Source organism: Harpia harpyja, chromosome 15, assembly GCF_026419915.1.
Source record: "Harpia harpyja isolate bHarHar1 chromosome 15, bHarHar1 primary haplotype, whole genome shotgun sequence".
NCBI lineage: Eukaryota > Metazoa > Chordata > Aves > Accipitriformes > Accipitridae > Harpia > Harpia harpyja.
The window spans coordinates 7,137,357-7,161,939 of record NC_068954.1 but is presented as its reverse complement, the minus strand read 5'-3'; the positions used below and the strand labels follow the sequence as shown (position 1 = coordinate 7,161,939).

At 40.2% G+C, this 24,583-nt stretch overlaps 1 protein-coding gene across 1 annotated transcript in view; it reads right to left on the bottom strand.

Moving 5' to 3' along the window:
• Window positions 1-1,676: 1,676 nt before the first annotated feature.
• The window catches only part of LOC128151886 (opsin-5-like), a 29,920-nt gene continuing 7,013 nt past the window's right edge, over window positions 1,677-24,583 (bottom strand). Inside the window, exons 2-7 of the mRNA XM_052809639.1 lie at window positions 19,326-19,478; window positions 12,576-12,695; window positions 8,622-8,792; window positions 6,522-6,856; window positions 3,235-3,479; window positions 1,677-1,938 (exon numbers count right to left, since the gene is read on the bottom strand). Of these exons, the coding sequence (XP_052665599.1) occupies window positions 1,875-1,938; window positions 3,235-3,479; window positions 6,522-6,856; window positions 8,622-8,792; window positions 12,576-12,695; window positions 19,326-19,464 (1,074 nt within the window). The 5' untranslated portion in view covers window positions 19,465-19,478 and the 3' untranslated portion in view covers window positions 1,677-1,874. The remainder of the gene's footprint in view (window positions 1,939-3,234; window positions 3,480-6,521; window positions 6,857-8,621; window positions 8,793-12,575; window positions 12,696-19,325; window positions 19,479-24,583) is intronic.

Sequence of the window (24,583 nt, the reverse complement as noted above, 5' to 3'; positions counted from 1 at the left end):
TTCTTCTAGTATTTACTCAAACTTCTTTTGCTAAAATATTGCAGAGGAGGAAACAATACTTTCTTCTACTCAGTTTAGGAAATTCAACAAAACTTAACTTCTGCTACACTGTCTGAATATCATTGGAGAAAACAGCAACTGTTTGCACTCCACAATGGGAGCACTGGGACACGCCAACAAACATCAGATTACTTTAAACCTTTATGATATTATTGTATAAAACAAGATTAACATCACTACAGATCAGCTACAGAAGAAGTTCATTTTGGTATGGCAGGGAAAACATGTTAAACACAATTGTGAAACAACAGTATGATAAGAAGCACCATTAAATGTTTAACAGGAAAACAACTGAAACTCTTTCATAAATGCTTTTTTTCCTTAAAGGAACAATTCAGAAGAAAATTTCAGCCCTTGTACTTTCTTTTTTTTAATGAGCAGTCAACACAAATCTGTGTGGGAGACTCTTTGATTTGAAATTAACTTATTTTTTATAGTATCATATTCTTCCTAAAGAAATTACATACAAACATCAAAATCATTATTTTAAGCATTAAAAATCTGCTTATATTGGACTGCTAATTTTTCATCTGTAGCAATGCCTCTACCTTAAGGTAAATCCAAAAGAAAAAGAAGAGAATGGGAATAATTATGGCTCAGATCCAATGCAACTATTTTGGCAGCCTTACTCTGCAGGTCTTTTCAAGGCACACTATTTTTTGTATTGAGTGTATTACGAACTTAGAAGCTTTGTTTTAGTAGGACTATTGTTCTCCTAAATCGTTCCTAATCCTCATCCTTCCAGGACTTAGTGTTTAAAAATTGGATACAACTGCACTTGAGAAACACTTCTCTGTCACCTATGTTGTAACCTTTCTCATGAATTCATTAGTTTTGAGTCAGGTTTCGTGCTTAGGATCGAGGGATGATTTGTCATTTTACTTTAAATAGTGATCTCATAAAGAATGGTGAAAAGTACAATAGAAGGTGAAAAAAAACAGTTACCGTTCAAGAAGTCAAACCTGTCATCTTATTGCCATCACATTTCATTGCAATTTTGGCCAGAGAATGGTAAAAAGATGTGCAAACTATTGGTTGGCTTAGTTTGACTTGTACGGGGCTGACTTCATTTAGGTTCTGCTCTTTTATTGCAAAGTCATTCATGATTCCAAATTGTTTAAATGAAACTAGCATTTGAGCAAGAGAACTTTCCCTCTCATTCACAAATACTGACCATCTGTGGTATAAGAGTGTGACACTTCTGATCTTGCCTTGACTAAAACCAAAATATTTCTGAATATTGAAGGACTAAAGTCAAAGTGGTTTTAAGATAGCTTGTAGGCACATGGGTTGGAGAGATACTTACAAGGGATAATCAGTGGGCTAATGTTTCTCCAGTGGGTGATTTGGAGCGCTGATAAGTGAAGATCTGACTCAGATTTGTCCTCTAAGGAATCCTTTCTCTCATGCTCCAGTTCTCCAGTGACTGCAGTAGGAATCTAGGGAGATTAGCTTTAGCAAACTAAAACTGGCCTTTGTGAATATTTCCCTTTCCATGAGAGAGAATATCATCCACACTATCACTTCTGTTAGTGCTAAAAAAAAAAAAAAAAAGGATTTTAAAGGCTCTGAAGTGAATAAAAATTTTTTTATACAAATGAATCTTCTCTGTTTCTTCTTCCTCTGAGTACTTAAAATATTTGCCCAGCTCTAATCACACTATTTTGGTCAGGATGGAAAGAACCACATTGTACTTAGGACTAGGGAGTAAAATAAAACTGTCATCATGTTTTAATTTATTTACAGAAAGAGGAACTTGAGACAGTATGATTGATTGTCATCAGGTTTTCATTTGCTGTATGTGAAATGAGCCTTCATACTTCCAGCTGGGTTTCGTTCATCGCCGTCGAGTCTCTGTGTGCAGATATGGTATACATCCTACGGGAAGGAGAAAGCACAACAATCATTTTGTTCATACCAAGCTGACAATTAAGTTCCTAATTCTGGGAAGTGATTTTTCCAGAACCTTTTGTTCACTGCACAGGCCTAGGAAAGTCAACTTGCATTCAGCGTGAGGGACTAGGTGAAACCTCCTTCCTCCCTCAGAGTGATAACATGGAGGTTAAACACAAATCCAGCCACCAAAGACTCACTGAAGGCTACTTTGGATTTGTCTCCCATTTGCCTAAAACTGCAGAAGAGTTTCTGGTAAACTATAAATTCTGCACCTCAAACACTTATATAAACTCTGTATGTTCTGCAGATGAGATGAATCTGAGTGTAAGATTGTAGGATAATCTGCTAAGGGAAGCTGTGGAATCTCGAGATACTGACTCACACTCTGAACAATACATCAAAAAATGCTGGAATTGGTAAGGGAATAATATGAATGATGAAACGGGCCTTCGTGCCTCTAATAGGTACATACTGAGGCATGTATGTTCTAGGCTTTTGAAGCAAATTACTCTACTGGAATTCTATGGATTCACAGTCACTTATATGTGGTAGAGCATTTGTGGCCTTTATATCAGCCTACGCTGTCAGATTAATGTCTGTCATTATCTCATCGTTGCTCAGTCACAGAAGTAAGATACTTGTCTGGCATAAGACAGAACTAGAAGCATTTTTCCTCCAAGTGCACAATTAGTGTTTCCAGGAACTCCACTGGTGGTCAGCACAGATTTTGCCAGAAAGTTGTAAATAGAAAAGAGGCCTTTTTATGAGATCTTATTACACTTTGATTTGTTTGTTTGGGGTTTTTTTTGTGTGTGTGTGTGAGTGGCACCTACAGGGTGATTAAGGAACTATTGTCTCCCCCTCATAACTCTGTGGCTGAAAGGCATAGTAATAACAGGTTAAATATGTAAGGAATTACACAATTCTCTCCCGTTTACTTCCTTGGCAATGGAGGTCATCAACACACTTCTGGAGGTAACCCAAATGATGACATAAAAGAAAAGGAACAGGAGGTCAGGACTGATCCAAAAGCCACTAAAACCAATGGAACTTTTTTTCAATTATATCAATGGAGTTGCAGCTGGATCTAAAAGTAAGAACTCCTTGCTTCTCTTTTTACACCTAGAGTCACTTTACAAATGTCCATAGCAAGAAAGACCCTGAATAGGTCATGGTCAAAAATAAGAAATAAGATTCAAAGAGCTGTGACTCTTGGTAGATCTTTGTTTGGTACTTTTTGGAACTTAAAGATATCCTACTTCTCAAAGAAGAGATTACCTTGATTTCTTCAAAGAGCTCTTCTTCTGCAGTGTCTTCAATCCTCCTGACCGGCAACAGGCAAACTTACAATCAATGACCTGGTAAATAATTGGGTTGTACATAGCTGCTGACTTTGCAAGCAAAGTTGGTACCACTGAAAACTGGATGGGAACTGAGTCTGGCTGTCCAAAGGCTGACCACACGGACACCACGGCGTAAGGGATCCAGGCAATGAGGAACCCTGCACAGATCAACATTGCCACCTTGTGAGAGGAAAAGAGGAAAGAGAGAAAGAGGTTAATCTAGCAGAGCTGGACACTGACAGCACAGCACATAGCTAGGCAGAATGCAAGGGAACGTGCCACAGAATGGAAAAGAAAAACGGTAACTCAATTCATATAAATTTACAATATGAACAAAAGCTGTCACTCGTTTCTCTTCTCTTTATCTAGCATCTATTTTTCTTTCACTTCACACAGAGCAGTTAATGAGTCTGTTATCACAGACCTCTAAAAATGCTATAGGGTCTGGCTAAACATGAGGAAACTAAATGAGATCTCAGAAAATAATAATTCTTTGATGGTAAATTTAAATTATTTAAGGAGGAGAGTCCTTTCAAAACCTACAGACTCTCTTTTTTAGGATAATATATAACATAAAGCTGTGAAAGTTTTTGAAAATCTTAGCAAGGTCTTTCAAATGAACGCAGGTTAAACTGGAAACATTTCCTACAAGGTTTCTCCGTGTTGGTTTTTTTTTCTTTTTCTTGCTTATTTGAGAAGCCTCTCACTTCTTTAGTCTCTTCCAACCAAATATTCCTCAGATTGTCAAAAAGAAACTCAGTCTCTTTTCCATTCCAGAGTGAAAAAAGCATGCACTGGGAAAACCAAACCAAAAAAATTATTAAGCATAAGTTTTCCAGATTCTGAGTCCTTTGAAATCAGATTCCAAAGTTCACAAAATCAAAGTCTTTGAAGAAGTTTCCAGGGTTGAATTAGGTCCTGATGGTGTGTGGGAGTGGGGCACCCTGAGGGTCTCTGTAGGTGAGTTTGTTTAGGAGGGTATATTCCTGTCTATATCTCCTAGAGCTCCTTCTTCTGCGTCACCCAGTATCAGTCAAGGAGGCAAAAGCAAAGGAAATTGGCAACCGAAGGAGAGTTTGCAACACCCTGATCTAACGCAGGGCTTCTTCCTTTCTTGTATGCCGTGCTGATGTCCCAGAGGCCTCAAAACCCAGTGGGACCAATAACCTGTCACAAGGATGGCCACTGGTAACAGGAGGAAGGAGAAGAGTTTTGATAAACTAGGTCTATCTTCTGCCTGCACACAGGAGGGGGTTTGAGGCAGACTGGAAAAATTTCCACTGGAAAAATGCCAACCATTTGAATCCATTTCAAGACAAATATGGAAAAAGTGAGCATAAAGTCATTCAGTAAGGCACGAGCTGTCAAGTCTCTGTGTATACCCACTCCAGTAGATAAAAAATGACTGTATTTACCTGCATAAGCTGGCTGAAACTACTGGGAATTTAATTGAGAGTGAGAACGCTAGTACAATGTCTAGTTTTCTTTCTCCTAACCCATAGTATGGATTTTGTGCTCCATTAGAATCTGTAGATGCTTTAAAAAACAAATTTCTACCAAACATTTACATTGCAATTCTGGTAAATGAGAAAAGGACTTCCTTATAACAGGAGGAAATGTAGCCATTGGAATGTTTAGTATATATATTAAAGAAAAACTGTTTGGGGCCAAAATTTGTGATTTATGTACTTTACCTGAACCAGCCTGTCTGTACTCAGTCACAGCCTGATACAGCTCCAAATGACATCATGCAATAATACATCCTAAAGAACATATGCCATTATATGGCTGCCATTGACAGACTATTACTGCATCCAGACTGATAGTAGTACATGTGCACTCATTTGGAATAAGGCAATTAGCAGGGTTATGACAAAAAATCATCAGAAAGCACAGGGTTTTTGGATATTGCATAACCTTTTGTGGAGCCTTTGATTCCACATCATGATGGTAATATTATTTTCAGGGAAACTTCATTCTTTTATACTTTTTGTTGTTGTTGTCTGTCACTGAAGAAACAGTGCATGTGAGTCCAGGATCTCAAACACAGCCTGTTTGTTATAAATTGTGCTGTGGAGTTAAATGGGTTATGATGGAGACTCATTTTCCATATTTATATATATCCCAACATTATGTTCTCCACTGTAGATTCAAGACAGAAGGGACAATTACCAGTGTTTTGATTCTGATCACACTGAAGCTTTACATGAGCCCTCCAATATGGCAAAAATAAATTCGCAATCTCAAATCAAAAGTTTCCATTGTTCTTCAAAGGAAAGTTGCTGAATAACCACAAAACAGCACCGTATTGAAGCATCCCTTTTTAAAGGCAAGTACAGTTTTACCAACTGTACTGGCAGCACTGACCGTACAGCTTAGACATAATGTCACTTACTGCTGTATATTATATAACTTTCAGTTCAACTCCCACAAAAAGTAATAAAATTTGATCAGCTAAGCAAAAGATGCTGCTTGTCTCCCTCTTGGCATGGCTTACAGAGGTTGGTGAATCTTCTACAACTAAGGAATCTGGTTTTGTTCAGTACAAGCTTTTATTTTGAGAGCTTTCCTGGCACAATAACGAGTATCAGCAAGGATCATGGCTGTCACCATTGCCAAACAGAAAATAGATTCAATCAGAAAGGGAAAATAGGATACGGTCTGAGATGGAAAATTAATTTTATCACTTGAGTACATTTTTATCAGCAGCTCATGGCTGAACCTAAATGATACATTATTTGCATAAAAACAATTGCAGTGTCAGAGGAGTGACTTTGGTTTATATCTTCATTAACAGAGGAACGTAAGCTATCTGAAAGTTTTATTTCCCTGTTACAATAATCTGCTTTTTGTCTGGTTTTCTAACTCCTGGGCACCTCAAACACTTTAAAATAATTCTTCACAACTGCTTCTGAAAGCAAAGGGAGCTTTATGATGGGGAACAGGGCCACAGGGACATGATATGACTTGTGTACAGTCACACAGGAAGGCTGTGGCAGAGCTTCAGAGTGAATCACGATCTCAGGGACTCGAGTGCCCTAATCACAAAATTATGTTTCAACTCCTGTCTTTTCCCATCTTGACAGTAATGGAGGAGAAAGCTAGAAGAACCACCTTCAGAGCATGGTACTATTGCTCAGCATAGGAGAGTACATAGTTGAAGTTCTCCAAGCCTGTTTTTACAACCCAACAAAGCAAACTGAGTTAAATCTTCCTACCTACCTTGGTCAGCTTCATTTCAAGTATGTGACTGTTCTGAATCCTGGTATCATAGTGAGCAACCTCTTTGGTGGATGACTTGACTTTTAGAATGATTTTGACATAGGAAAAAACAATCACTGCCGTTGGGAACAGGAGGCAAAAGAAAAGAATACTCAGAATAAAAGCCTGTCCAGCCACCGAAGCCTGCGCCAGCCACCAGTCCAGAGTGCAGGAGGTCCCAAACGGCTCGGGGGCATAGCTCCCCACACCAGCAAAAGGCACCGTAGCCCAGAACGTAGCATAAGCCCAGATTATTGCCAGACAGATAAATGCATGATGTCTCTTAAGCCAGGTACCTGGAAGATAATTCAAGAGTTACAACCTCAGGTCCATATGTATTTGGCACAATCGAATATATCATTCTACACATGCAGTAAGAGTTTGCTTGGCTGTTTGACAACTGCTGTAGGGTTTCTCACCTCCTTCCAGCTATCTATAGTGACCCCTCAGCTAGCCACCCCAGCTGGCATCGTACCTCATGAAGAGAAATTCACACTCATAGAGAGGGCTCCACCTGATATTATTTCAGATCTCTACTTTAGGCTGTGATGATTTACAACCTAGGAGATCCCATACAAAAGCCATCCAAACAGCTAGCTCAGCAATTATCATGGGAATCTTGCCTAGTAACTTTGAAAATCATTTTGTGGTCTGTAAAGGTGTAGTCAGTGTGTGGTCAGATGAGATGCAGATTCAACGCACGTGAAGGACTAAGTATTTAATTCAGCCTTCCATTGTTCAGCATGAAGGCTCACTATCTGCAACTGTGTGATGCAATGTATGTTTTTTCCTATTCTTCCTGTCATATATTAACTGGTTAAAGTTTGATCTCAGGACACTTCTCAACATAAATCATTAACGCAAGTGACTGAAAGACAAGGTTTACAGAAGAAATAACATATCCAAGATTTATTTTTACCTTGTCATTCTTTTCCAATACAGTAAACCATCGTGTGCGTATGATCAGAAGTATCTGTAATTGGTGGGGTTTTATGTTTACTTGTCCATTTGTTTTATTAAATGCTAATGGCATGCCTGGAGTTGTGAAGTGGAATATTGCCTCTCTGCTCATCTTGCATGCAACCCTACTGCAGCTAGAAAAAGCTTCAGTTTACAAGCTCTCCATCATCACCTATGTTCAACATGTTGGATTTGGATAGGACTAACAAGTTAAAACCCATGATTTACGCAGACATGCCAGGATCTATGATAGCAGATCTTAGTGCAGTACCACAGCTTTTAATTGACAGCACACTCAGCTATTGGACAGACTAGTTACTTAAACTTCCTAGCTGCAAATGTTTCTTGTAACTTAAATTACATGCTTGATATTATATGTCGTTATAATGAGATCAGTTGTATGTCCCTCAAGTCACATGCCAAAGGTGTTTCTTATATGTAAAGTCACCTTGAGTATTGCCAGTATTTTGTTGGGGAGTTAGTCCCTTCTGAAGCAAGAAAAACATCTTTTCTAAACTGTGACAACATCTTTTAACTGGAAAAAATGAAGCATGTAATACTTCATATTCAAGAGAGATAAGATATTGATGGATATGGTGAAAACACCTTTCATTGCTAAATTCATTTCATCTTCTAGGGTTGTATCTCCATAGTAGAGAGACAATATCACATTTATTATGACCTATTGCACATCCAAATCTTTTAGATGTTTCAAATAGCTTGCCACATATCTTAAAGGAATTTAGGCATCTAATACAGAATACCTTTGTGTGTCGGGCCATAAGACCTTGCAAGATGTGCAATGCTTGAATCTGTTAATGTCAATAGGCCTTGATAGACACAAAGTGATTTATCTATGAGTGATTACAAAAACTCATGTCTTAAGCAGACAGCAGAGAGAAAACAGTGAAGGTGTTATGTCCAGCAATACAAATTTAGCTGGGATTACTTGGGTCATACAAATATGTTCTTCTTACTTGTGTATTCCCCTCTATATTTAACAGAAGCATTCTGAAGACTTTAAGTATGATTTCAGTCTAGAAAACGGTATCACTTAATATAGTTTTTCTATAGCCATTTAATATAGCTTTTCTTTCTTACCATAAGACAAGTGACAGATTTTTAGGTATCTATCCAGGCTGACAGCTGTCATGGTAATAAGGCTCCCACAGCCAAAGAAGAAACCAGCCCATCCATACCAGCGGCAGCCCATCCATCCAAACACCCAGCGGTGAGAAAAGAAGGAAATGATACTAAACGGTTTTCCTACAACTTCAAAAGGAAAAAAGAATGTTGGTTGACTGATAAAATCCATCACTGATATAACCACTCTTTTCCAGAAAAGCAAACCCTCCCCTTTGCCCAAAGATAATACCAGTAAAAAATGCTCTGCAGAGTGGAGAGAGGGCTTCAGGCACAACAGATGTCATGACTTGTGTGCCCTCCATCCACAGGACTAAGCCTAAAACAGTTGTAGCTGGATCCCGTAGCATCTATGCTGTGGTAGGATGAGCCAAGCCTACAGAATGGCTGGAAGCAAGTGCTTTACTGCAGACCATGTGAACCAGAAGTAAACCCATACTCTGGTACTGAGTATGTGCAAGCTCTTCCCATTGTGAAAACTTCAGAGTATGTGTTAAGTCCACATGCAAACACATGCCAGGATGTAAACGGTACGGGTGATGGGTGAGTCTGGGCTTGAAACAGGTACGGATCTAGTTAGGCTACATCCCTATAATCAATTGAGTGTCTTCAAACACAGGATAAAGAAATTTGCCTTCAAAGAGCCCTTCTGCAAACCTGCCAAGGCCCAACAGTAGGATGCATACTGTGCTAAAGTGTTAGGTTAGAAAGGAAGATGGTGCTATGGTCACAGCAGGGACTTGAGCTGCAGAAGTGGCTTCAGCTCTTGTCCATACCACAGTCTTCCTTGGTGACTCTCAGCAAGTCACTTGGCCGTAGATATTAAAAAGTTTTAAGCATCCCCAAACAGAAAGGAAATACCTAATTATTTTGGAGACTCTGTCCTAGTGGCACCCTAGCTCATTTCTCCATTTGTAAAAGTGGGTGATGCATTATGGAAGAAATTATGTTAGGTCATATGTTGTTCCATTCTCACCTTAAAACAGATTAACATTAGTCATATTCTTTGTAAGTCTCATGAAAATGAGAAAGTTCTGAAATTGTAATTTTCTAGTTGGAAATCTCCACTTTTTGATTTTTTTTTTTTGTCTCAAACTGGACAAACAAAAAAATCAACTTTAATGGAACAGAAAACTCAAAAATTTACAGTCTAGGAACAATAGCATATTTTCCGAATCCTTCATTTCTGCTTACCAGACTGATATGAAATGCTCCAAGACCTGAACAGTTCAACTGCAACATTCAAACAACATTAAATATTGAATGCCACCTTCCTGTGACTGTGTTCCTTCCCGCACAGGAGTTGCCAGAGCACCTCAAGGAGTTGAATGCATCTCAGCTGCCCTGGGCTATTTTCGCTAGCTGAACCACACTGACTATAATGCCATGGCAGCTCAGTGAATTGGTTTATAAAGAAGGCAAAAATAGTCTTGCAAACTGTAATTCCCACAAGGTACTGTATTCATAGAAGTCAAGACAAAAGTCTCTATTTTGTTGAAGTGATCTGTACAAAAATATTTTTGATTGTTCCCAAAAATATTCCATTTCAGATCAAAGTAATGCAAAACTAAACATTCTGTTTTCACTCTTAACAGAAAATTAAAACATTTCTACCAAAACAAAATCTTGCAGAAAATGCCCTTTGCCCCATCTTCTATGCCTAAAACATCATGATTGAAAACCCTTCAAAATGAGACTTATTTTTAAACAAGGTATTTTGGGATTCTTTTCCTTTAGCCTAAGCCTGTAAGGAAAATTCTGCCTGAGCCTGAAGGTTGTGTTCAGGGCAATATATTACGTGCTTTTCTCCAAGCAGAATAGATGTACTTTAATTTTTCAAGCAAAAGCTGACCCCAGTGATTAAGGTTTCAAGAAAAACATGAAATATGGCAAGGTCTAGGCTATAAGCTAAGAGGCAGCAACTTTACTCCTGTAAATCATTGCCAACTCCAAAGGCTAACACATTTATTTGGACAAAATCAAATTTCTCTTCAGCGACACAGGACTCTCAGCATGGTATCAGTGCAAAAGGAGCCTGATGCAGTTTTGAACAAGTGGCTGGTGCCACCCTGTGGAAATCTGCAGAAAGCAGGGCCGTGGCAGAACCCGTTTCTTGAACAAGGTGCCAAGTGTGTGAAATATGAAGATTTTGGAAAAAGTCCTATCTTCACTCCAATCAGTCCAGCAGACAGAACACATGACATTCCTTGAGTCAACATCTTCCATTAACAAAAAAAAAGAAAGAGAAGGGAGAAAAAGCACGCATGGCTGTGCCAATCACAATTTTTTTAATTACAAAACTTACACACGGATAGATTGAGATCCCCATGGAGGACAAGGTGACCAAGTGGTATGGGGGTGACAGACCTTAACAGACAAACTAGCAGCCCTCAAGCTAAGAGGGCTTCCAAACAAGCTGTAGTTTGCATGGTTGGGACATACAGCTTATATGGTTAGGATATATCTGTTTACATTCCAAATATATAGCTACAGAAATTCCCCCGAACTACTCTGTCTCATTGGAGTGACTCTCATTGGAGTCAGATATGAGCCTTATAAAATAAGACAGACTCTTAGGACACAAGGGAGATGGGAGCATCACAGAAGAGACAAAAACTGGTCTTTTTTTTTTTCTTCACTTCTAAGTGCTGCAGGATGGAAATAGTGTCTCTATGGCAGATATGCCAAAGAAATCATTGGGATTTCTTTGTGTGGTAGCAGAGCAGAGATATTTATACTAACACCTTTCTTCTGCTGAATTCGTAAGTATCTCCATCAGAAAACCATGTTTACTGATCATCAAGAGGCATCAAAATTACTGGAAGTTGAGGGGGTGAGCAGCTCCTTGGCCACATGCAGTGAAAGCACAATAAGCATCAGTTTGGGGAGGCTGGAAGCCATCATTTTATGTCATTCAGTGCTATTTTAGGCATTTGGATGAGGGCAAAAGCATTTGGCAGAGACAAGGGCAGGAAAAGAGTGTACTGGAGCTGAGGGCAGGGGTCCCAGTGTATGCAACACACAGGGAACAGATGACTTTGGGAGCATGGGAACATACCGTCGTTTATATTGCACTGGGGAGATCCCCTGGTCAGCTGGGTCACATCAGGCCTTTATACCCATTGGATTGTCTGCTATCCAAAATATCCTTTCCTAAAGGACATCCAGTCCTCCCCCTGTATTTGCATGTAGCCATGAGCAGCTGAATGAAGCTCAAGCCAAGAGCCAAAAGAATGGTCTCCAAAGGCTCTTGACTCTGCAACTTCAGGTAAATCTTTCCAAAGCTCCCTCCTCTTATGCCAGGGCATCCAGGCTGTGGGGTTGAAATAAAAATCCCTCCAGTTGGCTGATGTTGCTCTTACTCTATAGGTTGACACAAATGTGTATTTTCCTGACTCAGAGATAAAAGAGGACTCTCACTAGAGAGAAAATTATGAGCTTTGATAGGCTGATGGCCACTGGCATTTTCCAATTCTGTCCCCTCATGCTCCTCCCCACTCATGTTTGGCTAAATATGTATTTTTGAGGCACCTGGATCCCTCCTGTTGCACCCTGCAGCAAGAAAATATAATTTTCTCTCATAATATCGAGCTATTTTGTGGTTATTGTGCCAGGATGCACACAGGAGCTGTCTTTCTTTGAAGGCCTGCCCAGTGCTGGGGTGAACAGGAGTTTTGCCTGATTGATAAATCCAACCCTATTTTTTCCTCTGTACTTTTCATTTCTTCCCATCAAGTTGTCCAGGAATGTTGTTTTCTATCCTTCTCTGTTATTTATATGCAAATAATAGAGCAGAAATATCAGTAGCAAAAGGCATTTTGGGCTCCCATGACTTCCAGAGGACTGTCTCTTGCTGCTGCTAGAAAGAATGGTGGGATAGTAAAAATGAGTGAAAATAAGACATGAAATTACCTGAAATGCCCAGATCACACACTGCTAAATTAACAGTCATTATCTCAGCAGGTCTCAACTTCTTCTTTCGCTTTGAGGACATAAAAATAACATACCCATTTCCCAGAGTTGAAAGAATCCCTTTAATAATGAAAAAGAAAAAAAAAAAGAAAAACAATCAAATTAGAGTTCTCCTTGAAAACAGCAATATCCCATCTTCCTTGTGAAATTCTCTGGTATTTTCAGCCTGAACCTGTTGTCCCAAGGCTAGACATTTCACTCTGAAACATGATCATCTCATCCTCATTATGCAGCTCATAGAGACATCTACTGCAGACATCTCCCTCCCACTACAATTGCTATTTTCCCGTCTGCAGCAGGACATTGCCTTCACCACCTGAGCCTGCACAATTCTCAATTGAATGCACATAACAGAAATCCCATAATCCCTCTGTTCTGATCAACTCAGTTTTTCTCACAAACATTTATACAGTCGCAAGAATGAAATTCAGCCTTCTGTAATCACAAGGACCCCAATCTCTGACCAACCTTAATTTTATTAAAGACTATAATCAGAGGTTGAGGGATAAATTTCTAAAATAATGTAAGTTAAGATACTAATATCACGTCTTAAAATTTACAGTAAAAATTGATTTCTATCATAAGGAAGAAAAATGAGAAAATATATCTGATTTTAACTTCCAGCTGGAATTCAGTGCACGAGCAGGGATCCTGTTCATGTTGGCTGACATCTTTTTTGCCATGTCACCACCCAAGCACCTGCAGGAACCAACACTACAAGTGGTTAATCAGCCATGGAGCTAATCACACCGGTACCAAAAATTGCAGGGTTTCCAGTTCCCTTAAAGAAAACTGTTTCTTCACTAACTCACTCATGTTTGAAAGGGTTTGAGCCCAAAGCGAGCATTTTGCAGCAGAAACAGGACAGCACGCAACATCCCTTTGAGGAAGCAAGAGTCACCCCCAAAGGTGAACACCCCAAAGGGACCGTGGCCCATGGGGGCCTCACGCCGGAGCAGAGAAGACAAGCAAGAAGGAGGGAGACACATTGCCTTACCAAAGGGACCTACAACGGCAATGAGGGAGAAGATGTTGGCGTGAAGTTCAGCCTGGGAAAGGGCGTCTCCTTAAGTATTTTATGTTAGTCATCTTTGTTTCTCACTACCCGAATCAGTAATTAAATGTTAAGCTAAATTCCCCACGATGAGAGCCCACAACAGTACCTGGTGACTGATCTCGCTGTCTTTACCTCCGCCTTGTGTTTATCTCCGCTGCTTTTGCTCTTCCTATTTCCTCCCCATCCCACTGCGGGGGCTGTAAGCAAGCGGCTGCCCTGGGTGCTTGGCTACTGGCCAAGGCCAAACCTCCACACAACTATAAAAAAGTCATAAACAACCCAACTTTCCTCTGTCGATGAGGCAGCAAAGTCACTCTTTGTGATGCCTTCCTACACATGGCTTTGGTAGTGCAAACTCAGACGTATTCCATGTTTCGAGAAGACCCCAGCAGCTGCCCAGCAACGCCGACCTCTTCAAATACTCTACCTTTGACTACCACGTAGTTTTCATCAGAGTCTTGTGGGACACCAGACCTCAGGAATTAAAGCTCAGGAATTAAATAGGTATTTAATTATTTACTCTGGCCCATCAATGGAACGATCCCCTTGCAAGGGTGTTACGTCCTCACAAACCAAGAGATCCAACCTGGGAATATCCATGAAGCAGAGAGAAATATGGTTCCCAGAGGCTAAAACCAGACTATTTCTCAAGAAATATGAGTAACTGTGGAACCAAAAATTTACCAAACTCAGGAGAAAAATACTTTGATTTTGAATTTTTCAGTAACAAACACAACACTTGCCTAATTGGAAACACTTCTTATTTTTATACTGACAGTATAGCTTTCTACATTACTTTGAAAAATAAACAGGACAGAAGCTCATTTACCATTGAATCTTAGGTTTTCTCAGCAAATTTTATTTATCCTTGGTAAATGAAATTTAAAGAACATCCTCTTCTTAAGGGTCTGAAAATTTCATCTGAATTATAAGTAGATACAGGTATTCGTATGAATTATCTTCTTCCTTGCAGCTAAGTGAATGAATCTCAGTGTTGCCAAGCATTTTTCATATATCTTAATCCTTTTCTGTCTTAATGCCATTTTCTCTCTAGTGATATTTAGGATATCTAGAGAGCCAGCATCCAGTTTGAAATACCTGTCAAAAGCACCTGATAGTTTCCTGAATCTTTTTCAACTGACTAGTAGTCCAGAGAGATGTTTTCATCAGACAAGCCTCTGAAGCAAGTGCTCATTATTAATAGCAAGGTTTAATAGCCCCAGCCCACTGACCTTCTAATCCTACAGCTGGAAGGGGCCCAGTGACAATTTAAGTTGCCTTTTGTCTATAACTGCGTCTGACAATTGCTTATCTGAATTCTTTTTTTAACTCCTTGGTGATAGAAACTTCATAATATCCTTAGGTGAGCCACCTAATGCTTCATTTTTCCTATAATTAAAAAGATTTTATTAAAAGCTAGCTGAAGTCCTTGCTGGTGTGGGCTCCCAGCTCTGGTAGGTGCTGGCAGGCTGTGTGTCTGGACAGAGCCTGGCATTGGAAACAGGGGAAAAAAGACTCTTCAGATGTAAAGTAAAGGCTCTTTTCCAGGAGCAAACAGTTCAGGACACAACTGTCCATGGCACCGTAACACTATTACATATATACAAAGAGCCAAGGATGTGATAACTAAAAAAAGTGACACCTGCAGAGAAAGAGCCAGGCTCAGTTACGCAACCTGCAGCGAAAGGTGAAAGTGTATAAAAATAGAAATCCGAACAAATAAGACTCCTTTTCTCCAATCTGACAGCAGTGCTAAACTACCAGAGAGAAAAAAAAAAAATAGATAGTTCAGGATTTTGTTTTCAATTAAGCTGTTTCATAACATGCTGAAGAAGTGTGCAGCAACAGTTTGCAAATCAATAGTTACTTGCCACAGGCTTTCAAAGGAGCTGACAGCCAGCGGGTCTCCGCTCAGTAGTTAGTCACCCTACCCGGCCATACAGTAAATCGATCAAGTTAGTGATGAAAAAGCTAGTGGGAGAAGTGACAAAGTAAAAAGAATTGGATTCTTACAACCATGTGACTGATTATTTTTTTTCCAGACAATTGAAAAAATACACACGGAAATTAACTAGTTAGGACAAAAGATCACACATTTGCAGAGAATTTGTCACAGATTGGTCAAGACGCCTGATTTTCTTCAAAGATAAAAAAATGTATTTTTATATTTTCAAACTGCAATACTTCAGTTGTACAACCAGTCTGACCCTAAAAGCTCTGCCGAGTTTCCTGGTAGGATCCCAGCCTTGTTTGCCCACTGTGCAGCTTCTTCCTCTTTTTGAAATAAGTTTTAAACTCACTTGTACCTTAGGTGCCTCAAGCACAAAAAGATGCCCGATAGCAATCCCCACCTCCTGGCTTCCCACCTTTCCGCAGCTAGTCCCTCTCTCTGCTGTCAGGATGTCCACACAGGACATCCTCGAGAGGGGCCACCATTTCTTGGAAGGCATCTGCAAAGGAATAGGGGACACAGTGGCAGAAGGTGACAATGACTGGTTTGGTCTGAACCATAAGGTATAATAAAAAAACCCACAGACATACCCTCGCTGGGTACCGGAGCTGAATGCTCCAGCTCGGTTTTCCATCTTCTGCAGATTATACAGTTTACAAAGTAAATCTGCAAAACTGCAGTTACCCCAAGACACAACTGTGCTCAAGAACTATTTGAGCACATAGTTTCTGCTCACTGTTTTGGTTACTTGGGAGCTGTGATTAACTACAAAGCTGCCAATTAAAGCAAATTTACAGCCTTAGCAAGCCCGTTGTGTGGAATTTGAAGTCAGTGAATAGTTTCACAGAGCTAGGCTTCCTTCTCCACCACCTTAAGATCCAATATCTGCCACTGAAAACCTCTGCATGGCACTGCTTCTTGTCCCAACAGAAATGCAGATGCTTTGAACCAAGAAATCAGCTTAGTGGAAAAGGAAATTTAGGATTATTTTTGTTTGCAGAAAGTAAAAAAAAAGACTCAAGAGATTTACCTGGGAACAACAAAGATTAATTTCCTTCTAACTTCTCATATTTTTGCAGGCCCAAGATATTATTAAAATGTTGCTATCCACCTAAACATGAAAGTGTAATAAAATATGGATCTGCACATCAGCAGGAGCTAATGGTGGCATCCCCAACGTGCTAAGCTAAACTAGCTTTGTAAGGTACAACTCACTTGAGAAGCATTAGCCCAAGCAAAGCCTTTTTTTTTTTTTTGTAAGAAAAATGTGTTTAAAGACTACTTTATCCCATCTATTCACAACCACAGAAGAAGACCTGACATTGTTCTTCCACCAGTTTTGTTTAATTCCCTCTCTTAGTGGCTGAGCTCTGAGGTATAATTCTGCTTCACTGGTAAAAAGCATAACATTCTCCTTCTTCATGCAAACCCCTATAAAAGGAGGGTGGTGGTGTCTGTACTCCTCTTGGCCTCTGACAAATTAATATCCATTACTGTATTATACACAGTGTCTAAAACACTACTGTGCTGGTCTTGAAAATATGAAACCAGTTGCCATTGCTGAAATGGCTGAGGACACGACTGACCAGCAGGTAAGCAATGACTGCTTAAAATCATTGCAATGATTGCCAAAAGGAATTAAAAATATCTGTGCAGGATGCCAGTGGTATCTTATATTATAAATGCAAGTCCAAGGAAGATGCAAATACAGCATTTACATGCGTATGTGAAAAGTATACTTGGCTCTAATGAAAGCTGCTACTGGAGCATGTAATGACCATAAGGGTAAAGTAACCAACCAAGTAAAATGCAATGCAAAACAAACACATGAAAAAGTAAGTTAACCCCAGAGCAAAATGTAGGATATGATGTCTAGAGCTACACATGTATACAGCAGAACTACGGCTTGAACTTTCCTGTCTTGAACCACTGGGCGCAATGAATCCGCCACAGGCTGGCTGACGTCCAGTCTGCAACACCAGGAAGGTGGGAATCTTACTGATAAGTCCGATATCAAAATGATTATCAGCCCTTTTTAAACTATAATGTCAGTCTCTTCACACTGCTCATGTAAGTCTGTGCCTGCACGGTTAGCTTTTGTTTTTTCACTGGAAACATTATTTCTGTTCCTTGCCTTAATTTGATTATATCTATGTTTTTCAAGATGTTTCACACCTGGCAGGGGTATTTCTTTGGAACTGGATAAATCTACACTAAATACAGCCAATATGACAAGGCAACACAGTGTACATTGGAAGGATTCATTTCAGCTACTCAGACATATTTCCTGGGATTAAAGCTAAATCTGCTTAACCGAGTGAAAAAAGACCTGAGGGGGGGTTGTTTTGGACAGTTCAGTGAAGACATCTGTCTGCATAGCAGCAGAAAAAAAATATATATATGTGAAAAGCTAGGATGCATACAAAACAGTGCATGAATATCGAGAACAGCACAGAGATACAGCTTCATCTGCTGCCTTTGCTGCTCTGAATACTTTTTTTGATAAAGACATAAGCAGAAGACAAATGAGAAATAAGTGTTTTCAAGCCTTTGTGAGACCTCCACTGCAGAAAAGATTAGATTACTTACATCATTCAGGGGAATAGCAGTAAGAGAGTGTAGGAAGGTGGGATGTAAAATAGTGAATGAGAAACACGAAGGTAGGACTGAAAGAACTTTGTATTTTGTACAGAACTGGTAGAACGAGAGAATGAATCAAAACCAAAATAAATGCCAAGGAATACACTGTATACCCTGTATTCAGCCTGGTGTTCAGCCATCTGACACCCAGAGCCCAGTTTGGCATAGCACAGTTACATGACCTTGGCTCAGCTTTACTGAGAAAATAGCTGTTGAGCTGTGAGAAATTGCATGAACTAAAGCCATAAAATATAAGGAAACCTAAACCATAGAAAGAAGTAAGTGTTGAGGCAAGTATTGACACAAAAAGATATAACCATGCCCACCTCCATAAAGCAAAGAAGTTAAATCATCAAGAAGAAGGACCAGTTTATCCCTAGAAGCAATGGACACCAGTATTTCCCAGCTGAATGACAACTCCTTGGCATACGAATACTTAACACAGAAATCAGTCCCAGCTATCATCTGTGTGCACTAACCAATAAATAATTGCATTTATTCTGCTTGCAAAGTCACTTTGCACATGGTAAAAGACTCCAAAACAAAAGGGAGGGGAGGGTGTTAGGCAGAAAATATTGTTCAATATAATATGTAACAGAGGACAGCTGATGCCAGGAGCTAAGCAAGATCCAAATGAGCATGTCTGAGGATGTTCTCTTTGCTGCATAGGCACATGAGAGAGGCTTTGAAAACCAGGTGTACAACCCGCATGGCATAAGGGTAAAAACCAGTTCTGGTCAGCAATGATTAAACTGCTAGCTAGTAACCTATCAGTAGAAAAAAATTGAGTATTTCTTCACTTTTTGCTGGAAGTTCTACTGCTAGTCACTTTTGGCTACCTGGAACAGCGTTGTCTGTTGACACTAACTGTTGACACCATATTTCTAACACATTCTCTCCTCTCCTTCCTAGATTTTTCTCTCTAGTATGAAGAATTATGTAATTACACATCTAATGCACAGCAGCTTCTGCCGCCTTTGTGACTGCCTGCAAGGACGCAGTGACACAGCCATCTTTCAAAGATGAATTACAAAATCATTACCAATTATGGTCAAATAAAACCCAGCTACAATGTCAGCTTCTCTAGAAAGCTTTGATGCAAAGGGGTCTTCTTTCTGGAGATAGTGTGGGAGGTATTCTTCTTTGGAGGAAGTGTTGTGATCTGATGCCATCCCATTCATGTCCAGTTCAGCATCTGAAAAATAAAAGAACAGAGTTTGCAATAGATCACATCTGCCACCAGAAAATGCAAAGGTATTTTTGTTCATAAACAAGACGCATCCTCCTGTCTTCATTTCTGCCCTACCAGCTCCCAGGGCATTTCAGGATCCAATTCAAAATTGCATAAAGCATCCTGCCATGATTTATTTCATGACTTACTTTATCCAAGAATGTCATTATTCATATGGCACTCATCACAGTAATCCATCTGAGCAGTATCTCGGTACCAGTGTGTTGCGGCATTCAAGCCAGGGCCTCTGAAGTGCCTTCCCTGAATATCTTACAGAGCTTCATGTTTCCAGCCTGGTTTAAGAGTGACCCGAAACTGAGAATACAGAAAAACAAAGCAGAGCAATTTTTTGTGTCTGAATAGCTTCATTGCTCAATGTGTTTAACGCATACTGAACTTGTTGTCTTCATCTATATGCCCTGTTCTCGTAATCCCAAGAAACTGGGAATTATCAGTAAGACAGCCCCAGCAATTTCTTCATATCCTGAGGGGCACTGTGTCTACAGATGGTTGCTCTGCAAATCTTACAGTTAAGTGAAAAGTTACATCCATAAACTCTCCTTAGAGTTATTTAGGTGGTGGGTTCTAATGTAAATAACTGTACATGGTTATGGTTATAAATAGTAATTGGCTATTACAGTTATGAAGAAGCAGCAGGAATATTAAATACTAGACCCATCCGGGCAAGCTTGTTGAGTTTTCTTTCCATTTCCTTTCGGGTGGAAATGGGCTATTGAGGTCAAATGTGCTAAGACCAATAAAGTGAGCCCTGATATGTGAAAACTAGAATCTGGCAGACAGCCATGAAGGTTACCCCTCCCGGACAACTGAAGAAGTAAAGTGAGGAACTCTAACCTAAGACAAAAACATTTCTTCAATGTTTGAAACTACCCAGCCAGAGCTGTTTAGGACATTCAGTCATCCCAGTTCTTGCCAGTGCTTGGTGGGGCAGGAGTGGCATGCAAGAACTTAGCACTTGACTCCCAGGGCTTCCATACTTTTTGCTGTGGGAACTGGGACAAGTTGTGAAGCTCTAAGTTTTGCCCCTCAAAAGTCCAAACCTGCAGGGAGACTAAGCGAGGAGAAAAAATGTTTCATTATTTTACCCATTTGCTATCTATTCTGCATCTTGAAGGCAGACAGTCTTCTCAACAACAGCCCTGTATGCCCAGAAATGTAGTAGATGACACCTACCTATACCCAAAGCACCCACAACCCTCTCCCTGCCGTCGCTCTAGCTTTGAAAAAAAAGACCTCAGTTAAGGCAGTCAGATCATGGAGGCACACTGCCACTCTAGACATGGGAGAAGCCAGAAGGTGTCCCAGGCATATGGATGGCTCCAAGTAGAACTAAGTCTTTAAAGTTCAGCATCTTCATTGCTTTTCTTTTTTTCCCAATAAAGGAAAAAATAAGCAAAGGCTGATTAATTAAAAAAAAAAAAAATTTGGATGACTTCATGAGCACTTTTCTCCATCCACAGCCATTTAGGTTTGGATTAGGTACCAAACCATTTAGGCTTGGATTAGGTACCATGGTACCGCAGCCTGGACACGGTCTAAAGAGTTTGTCTTGTACAAAAGGGTGGCCTAAGGCATGAATCTGGGAAACAAAGTAATCAAACCGATCATCCTCTCCATCCAGTCATAGCCACAGGTCTTGATCCAAATTCCACCTGGCCTTTAAAAGGCTCCTGATGCTTTTCTGTCTCCCAGCTTGCATGGTCCCACAACTCTTATACTGCTGCAGCATTTGAACCGTGTGGGTGGTTGAAGTGATGCAAATGGAAAAGCACATCTGGGACCTGTCAGCACAATTTGGATTTAATATGAATAAGTAACAAAGTGTTTAAGGGCATGTTCCTTTCCTGACCCACAGTAAAATCTTCCACTCAAGTCAATATTAGATGGCTCACAGGGGCAATCATAGAATCATAGAATGGTTTGGGTTGGAAGGGACCTCAAAGATCACGTAGTTCCAACCCCCCTGCCATGGGCAGGGACACCTTCCACTAGACCAGGTTGCTCAAAGCCCCATCCAGCCTGGCCTTGAACACTGCCAGGGATGGGGTATCCACAACTTCTCTGGGCAACCTGTTCCAGTGCCTCACCACCCTCACAGTGAAGAACTTCTTCCTTACATCTAATCTAAATCTACCCTCTTTCAGTTTAAAGCCATTACTCCTTGTCCTACCACTACATGCCCTTGTAAAAAGTCCCTTGCCAGCTTTCTTTTAAGCCCCCTTTAGGTACTGGAAGGCTGCAATAAGGTCTCCCCAGAGCCTTCTCTTTTCCAGGCTGAACAACCCCAAGTCTCTCAGCCTGTCTTCATAGGAGAGGTGCTCCAGCCCTCTGATCATCTTTGTGGCCTCCTCTGGACTTGCTCCAACAGGTCCATGTCCTTCTCATGTTGGGGGCCCCAGAGCTGAATGCAGGACTCCAGGTGGGGTCTCACGAGAGCGGAGTAGAGGGGGAGAATCACCTCCCTCGACCTGCTGGTCACCCTTCTTTTGATGTAGCCCAGGATACGGTCGGCTTTCTGCGCTGCAAGTGCACATTGCTGGGTCATGCTGAGCTTCTTGTCAACCAACACCCCCAAGTCCTTCTCCGCAGGGCTGCTCTCAATCCACTCATTGCCCAGCCTGTGTTTGTGCTTGGGATTGCCCTGACCCATGTGCAGGACCTTGCACTTGGCCTTGTTGAACTTTGTGAGGTTCGCACAGGCCCACCTCTCAAGCCTGTCAAGGTCCCTCTGGATGGCATCTCTTCCCTCCAGCATGTCGACCACACCACACAGCTTGATGTCATCGGCAAACTTGCTGAGGACGCACTCAATCCTGCTGTCCATGTCACTGACAAAGATGTTAAACAGCGCCAGTCCCAATACCGACCCCTGAGGAAGCCCACTTGTCACTGTGAGTTGGACACAATATTGTCCAACTTACTTACAAGCACACACACAAAAAAGTAGCTTTAAAGAGGAAATTTCAACTTCTATATACATCAAGCCCAGCCAGAAGCCCAGTGATTGGGATTTTTTACCTGCCTTAGAAGCAAAGGTGCAAGTTTCCCAAGCAAATCACAGCCATGGGGCCGGAGGAAGCCTTCTCTGACCAAACGGGACTACTACATGGCAGATTTTGCTGCTTCGCTCAGTGTAAGTTGTTTACCTGCTTGCAAATGTTAATGTTATGACAGACTAGTCCTATCTGGTTGCTGAAAAACAAGCACCTTACCTTGGATTTAAGCAGAGCAAGCACATTAGTTCTTGAAAATTTTCAACAAAAAGAAAAAGGAGATTAATGTCTAACTTCCAAAAAGACACATAAACTTTCCTCAACATTTTAAATCATGTCTGGCAAATTAAGATTAAGTTTCAGATATAAGAACATAAAAACCAACTTTACTTGAGTTATACAAAAAAGTGTTACAACGACGTATAATGCAGGATTTCAATAGCAGATTATGGATTTAAAAGATTTTCATCATCCTGATTAGGCAGGAATTAATTGTGCCCCCCAAGGGAAGCTCTATTTAAGAATCAAATCTCAGTTTTATAGTGTAAGAAACAGAAAAGGGTGTAATTAACAAGGCAGATTAATTATTCCTCTTATAATTCCAAGTCAAGAAAAGCCATAATCCTGATCAGCATCTCATGCCTAAACGCTGGGTAAAAATATATGGAGAGGGAGAACTTTTAAACTATTAGGCAAAGCCTAGCAAATGCAGGGGATGTGCATTTTCCCAGATTATTTCAGGAACCAAGATTTGAACTGCTAACTCTGTTGGTTTTGTTTATACATGTCCTTATTCAGATACCACAGTATTAAATGTCTCATAAAAGTCATAAAGGTTCTGATTCACAGCCCCTAAAAGTTAATGTCAGGGGCAGGGACTATAAAATGTTATTTTAATTTAAACTTCAGTGATCCATGCTTGTACCAATCTTAATTGCTTGCAAGTTCCTGTGAACTCTTAAAACATTTTGGGAAGCTACAAACAGGGGAGGTGTACTAACCCAGATTCAAATTATGCCTTCTTCTGTGTGGCTCAGATAAATATTGGCAGATACAGGCAAAATCTGAAGTCCTTAATCTAAATTAGTAAGAAAACAATCATTATACTTATGTTAGCCTGCCAAAAACGGATGCGTTCAGTTTACGTAGAACAGCCAAACTGGTATGAAGTGGGGAAAGTATTTTTGTAACTTTGCAGGTGAATGAAGGAAGTATTAATATCAACCATTTAAAAAAAAAATCTGAAAAAAATAAAAGCATGTTGTAGCTCAAAGACAAAAGTTACTAGGTATGAGAAAGAGCAGTATGTAGTGTGTGCCATAGGAATTGCAGAAACTGAGCTACAATCGGATGCTGCAGAGATTCCTCTGTGAAAGTTACTGCGGCAGCTGTGCTTTAATGTGCTTGACAAAAGAGCACAAGGAATAAAATATTATATTCAAAGTCATGGGCCACATATAAGTGTTGCAATTATTTGTAGAAGCAGATGAATTTACCAAGGGATAAATGGTAGAGTGAAATAGAAGTTCCGTGGACCCGGTGTCACCTCATAGAAAGAATAAGTAGAGCTAATTTTAAAAGAATTAACACAGCTAAAGTGATAACATTATCAATTGTGTTAATTAAGAATATAACTTTCTGCCCTCTCATGATATGTTAAAAACAATAAAACTATGAATAATGTTATCTGAGTCAGTAAAAGACAAAAGCTAAAAGGATACATTAGTGCCAGAGAGTATTGTTATCTTTTTAAGAGGAAAAAAGGGAATGATCTTTTTCTTTAATTTGTCCAATGACATCTATTTCTCAGAGCCTCCATAGCAAAATTAATCAGCTCTCAGTGTCTGCTGGATCCCAGTTCATACTGTCAAGTGTCATTTTTATTCTAAACTTCCCCTGTGTACAACGGCAAAGGTCCCTGGTGGGCATCGCCTTGTCCTCCTACACCCATTCTGGCTGCTATGCTGGTAACACAGACCACAAGTCCAACACACCCGGTGACAAACACTGCTGCACCCTTTAAATACCTGCTTGTCAGTACTCGTTTTTCTCCAG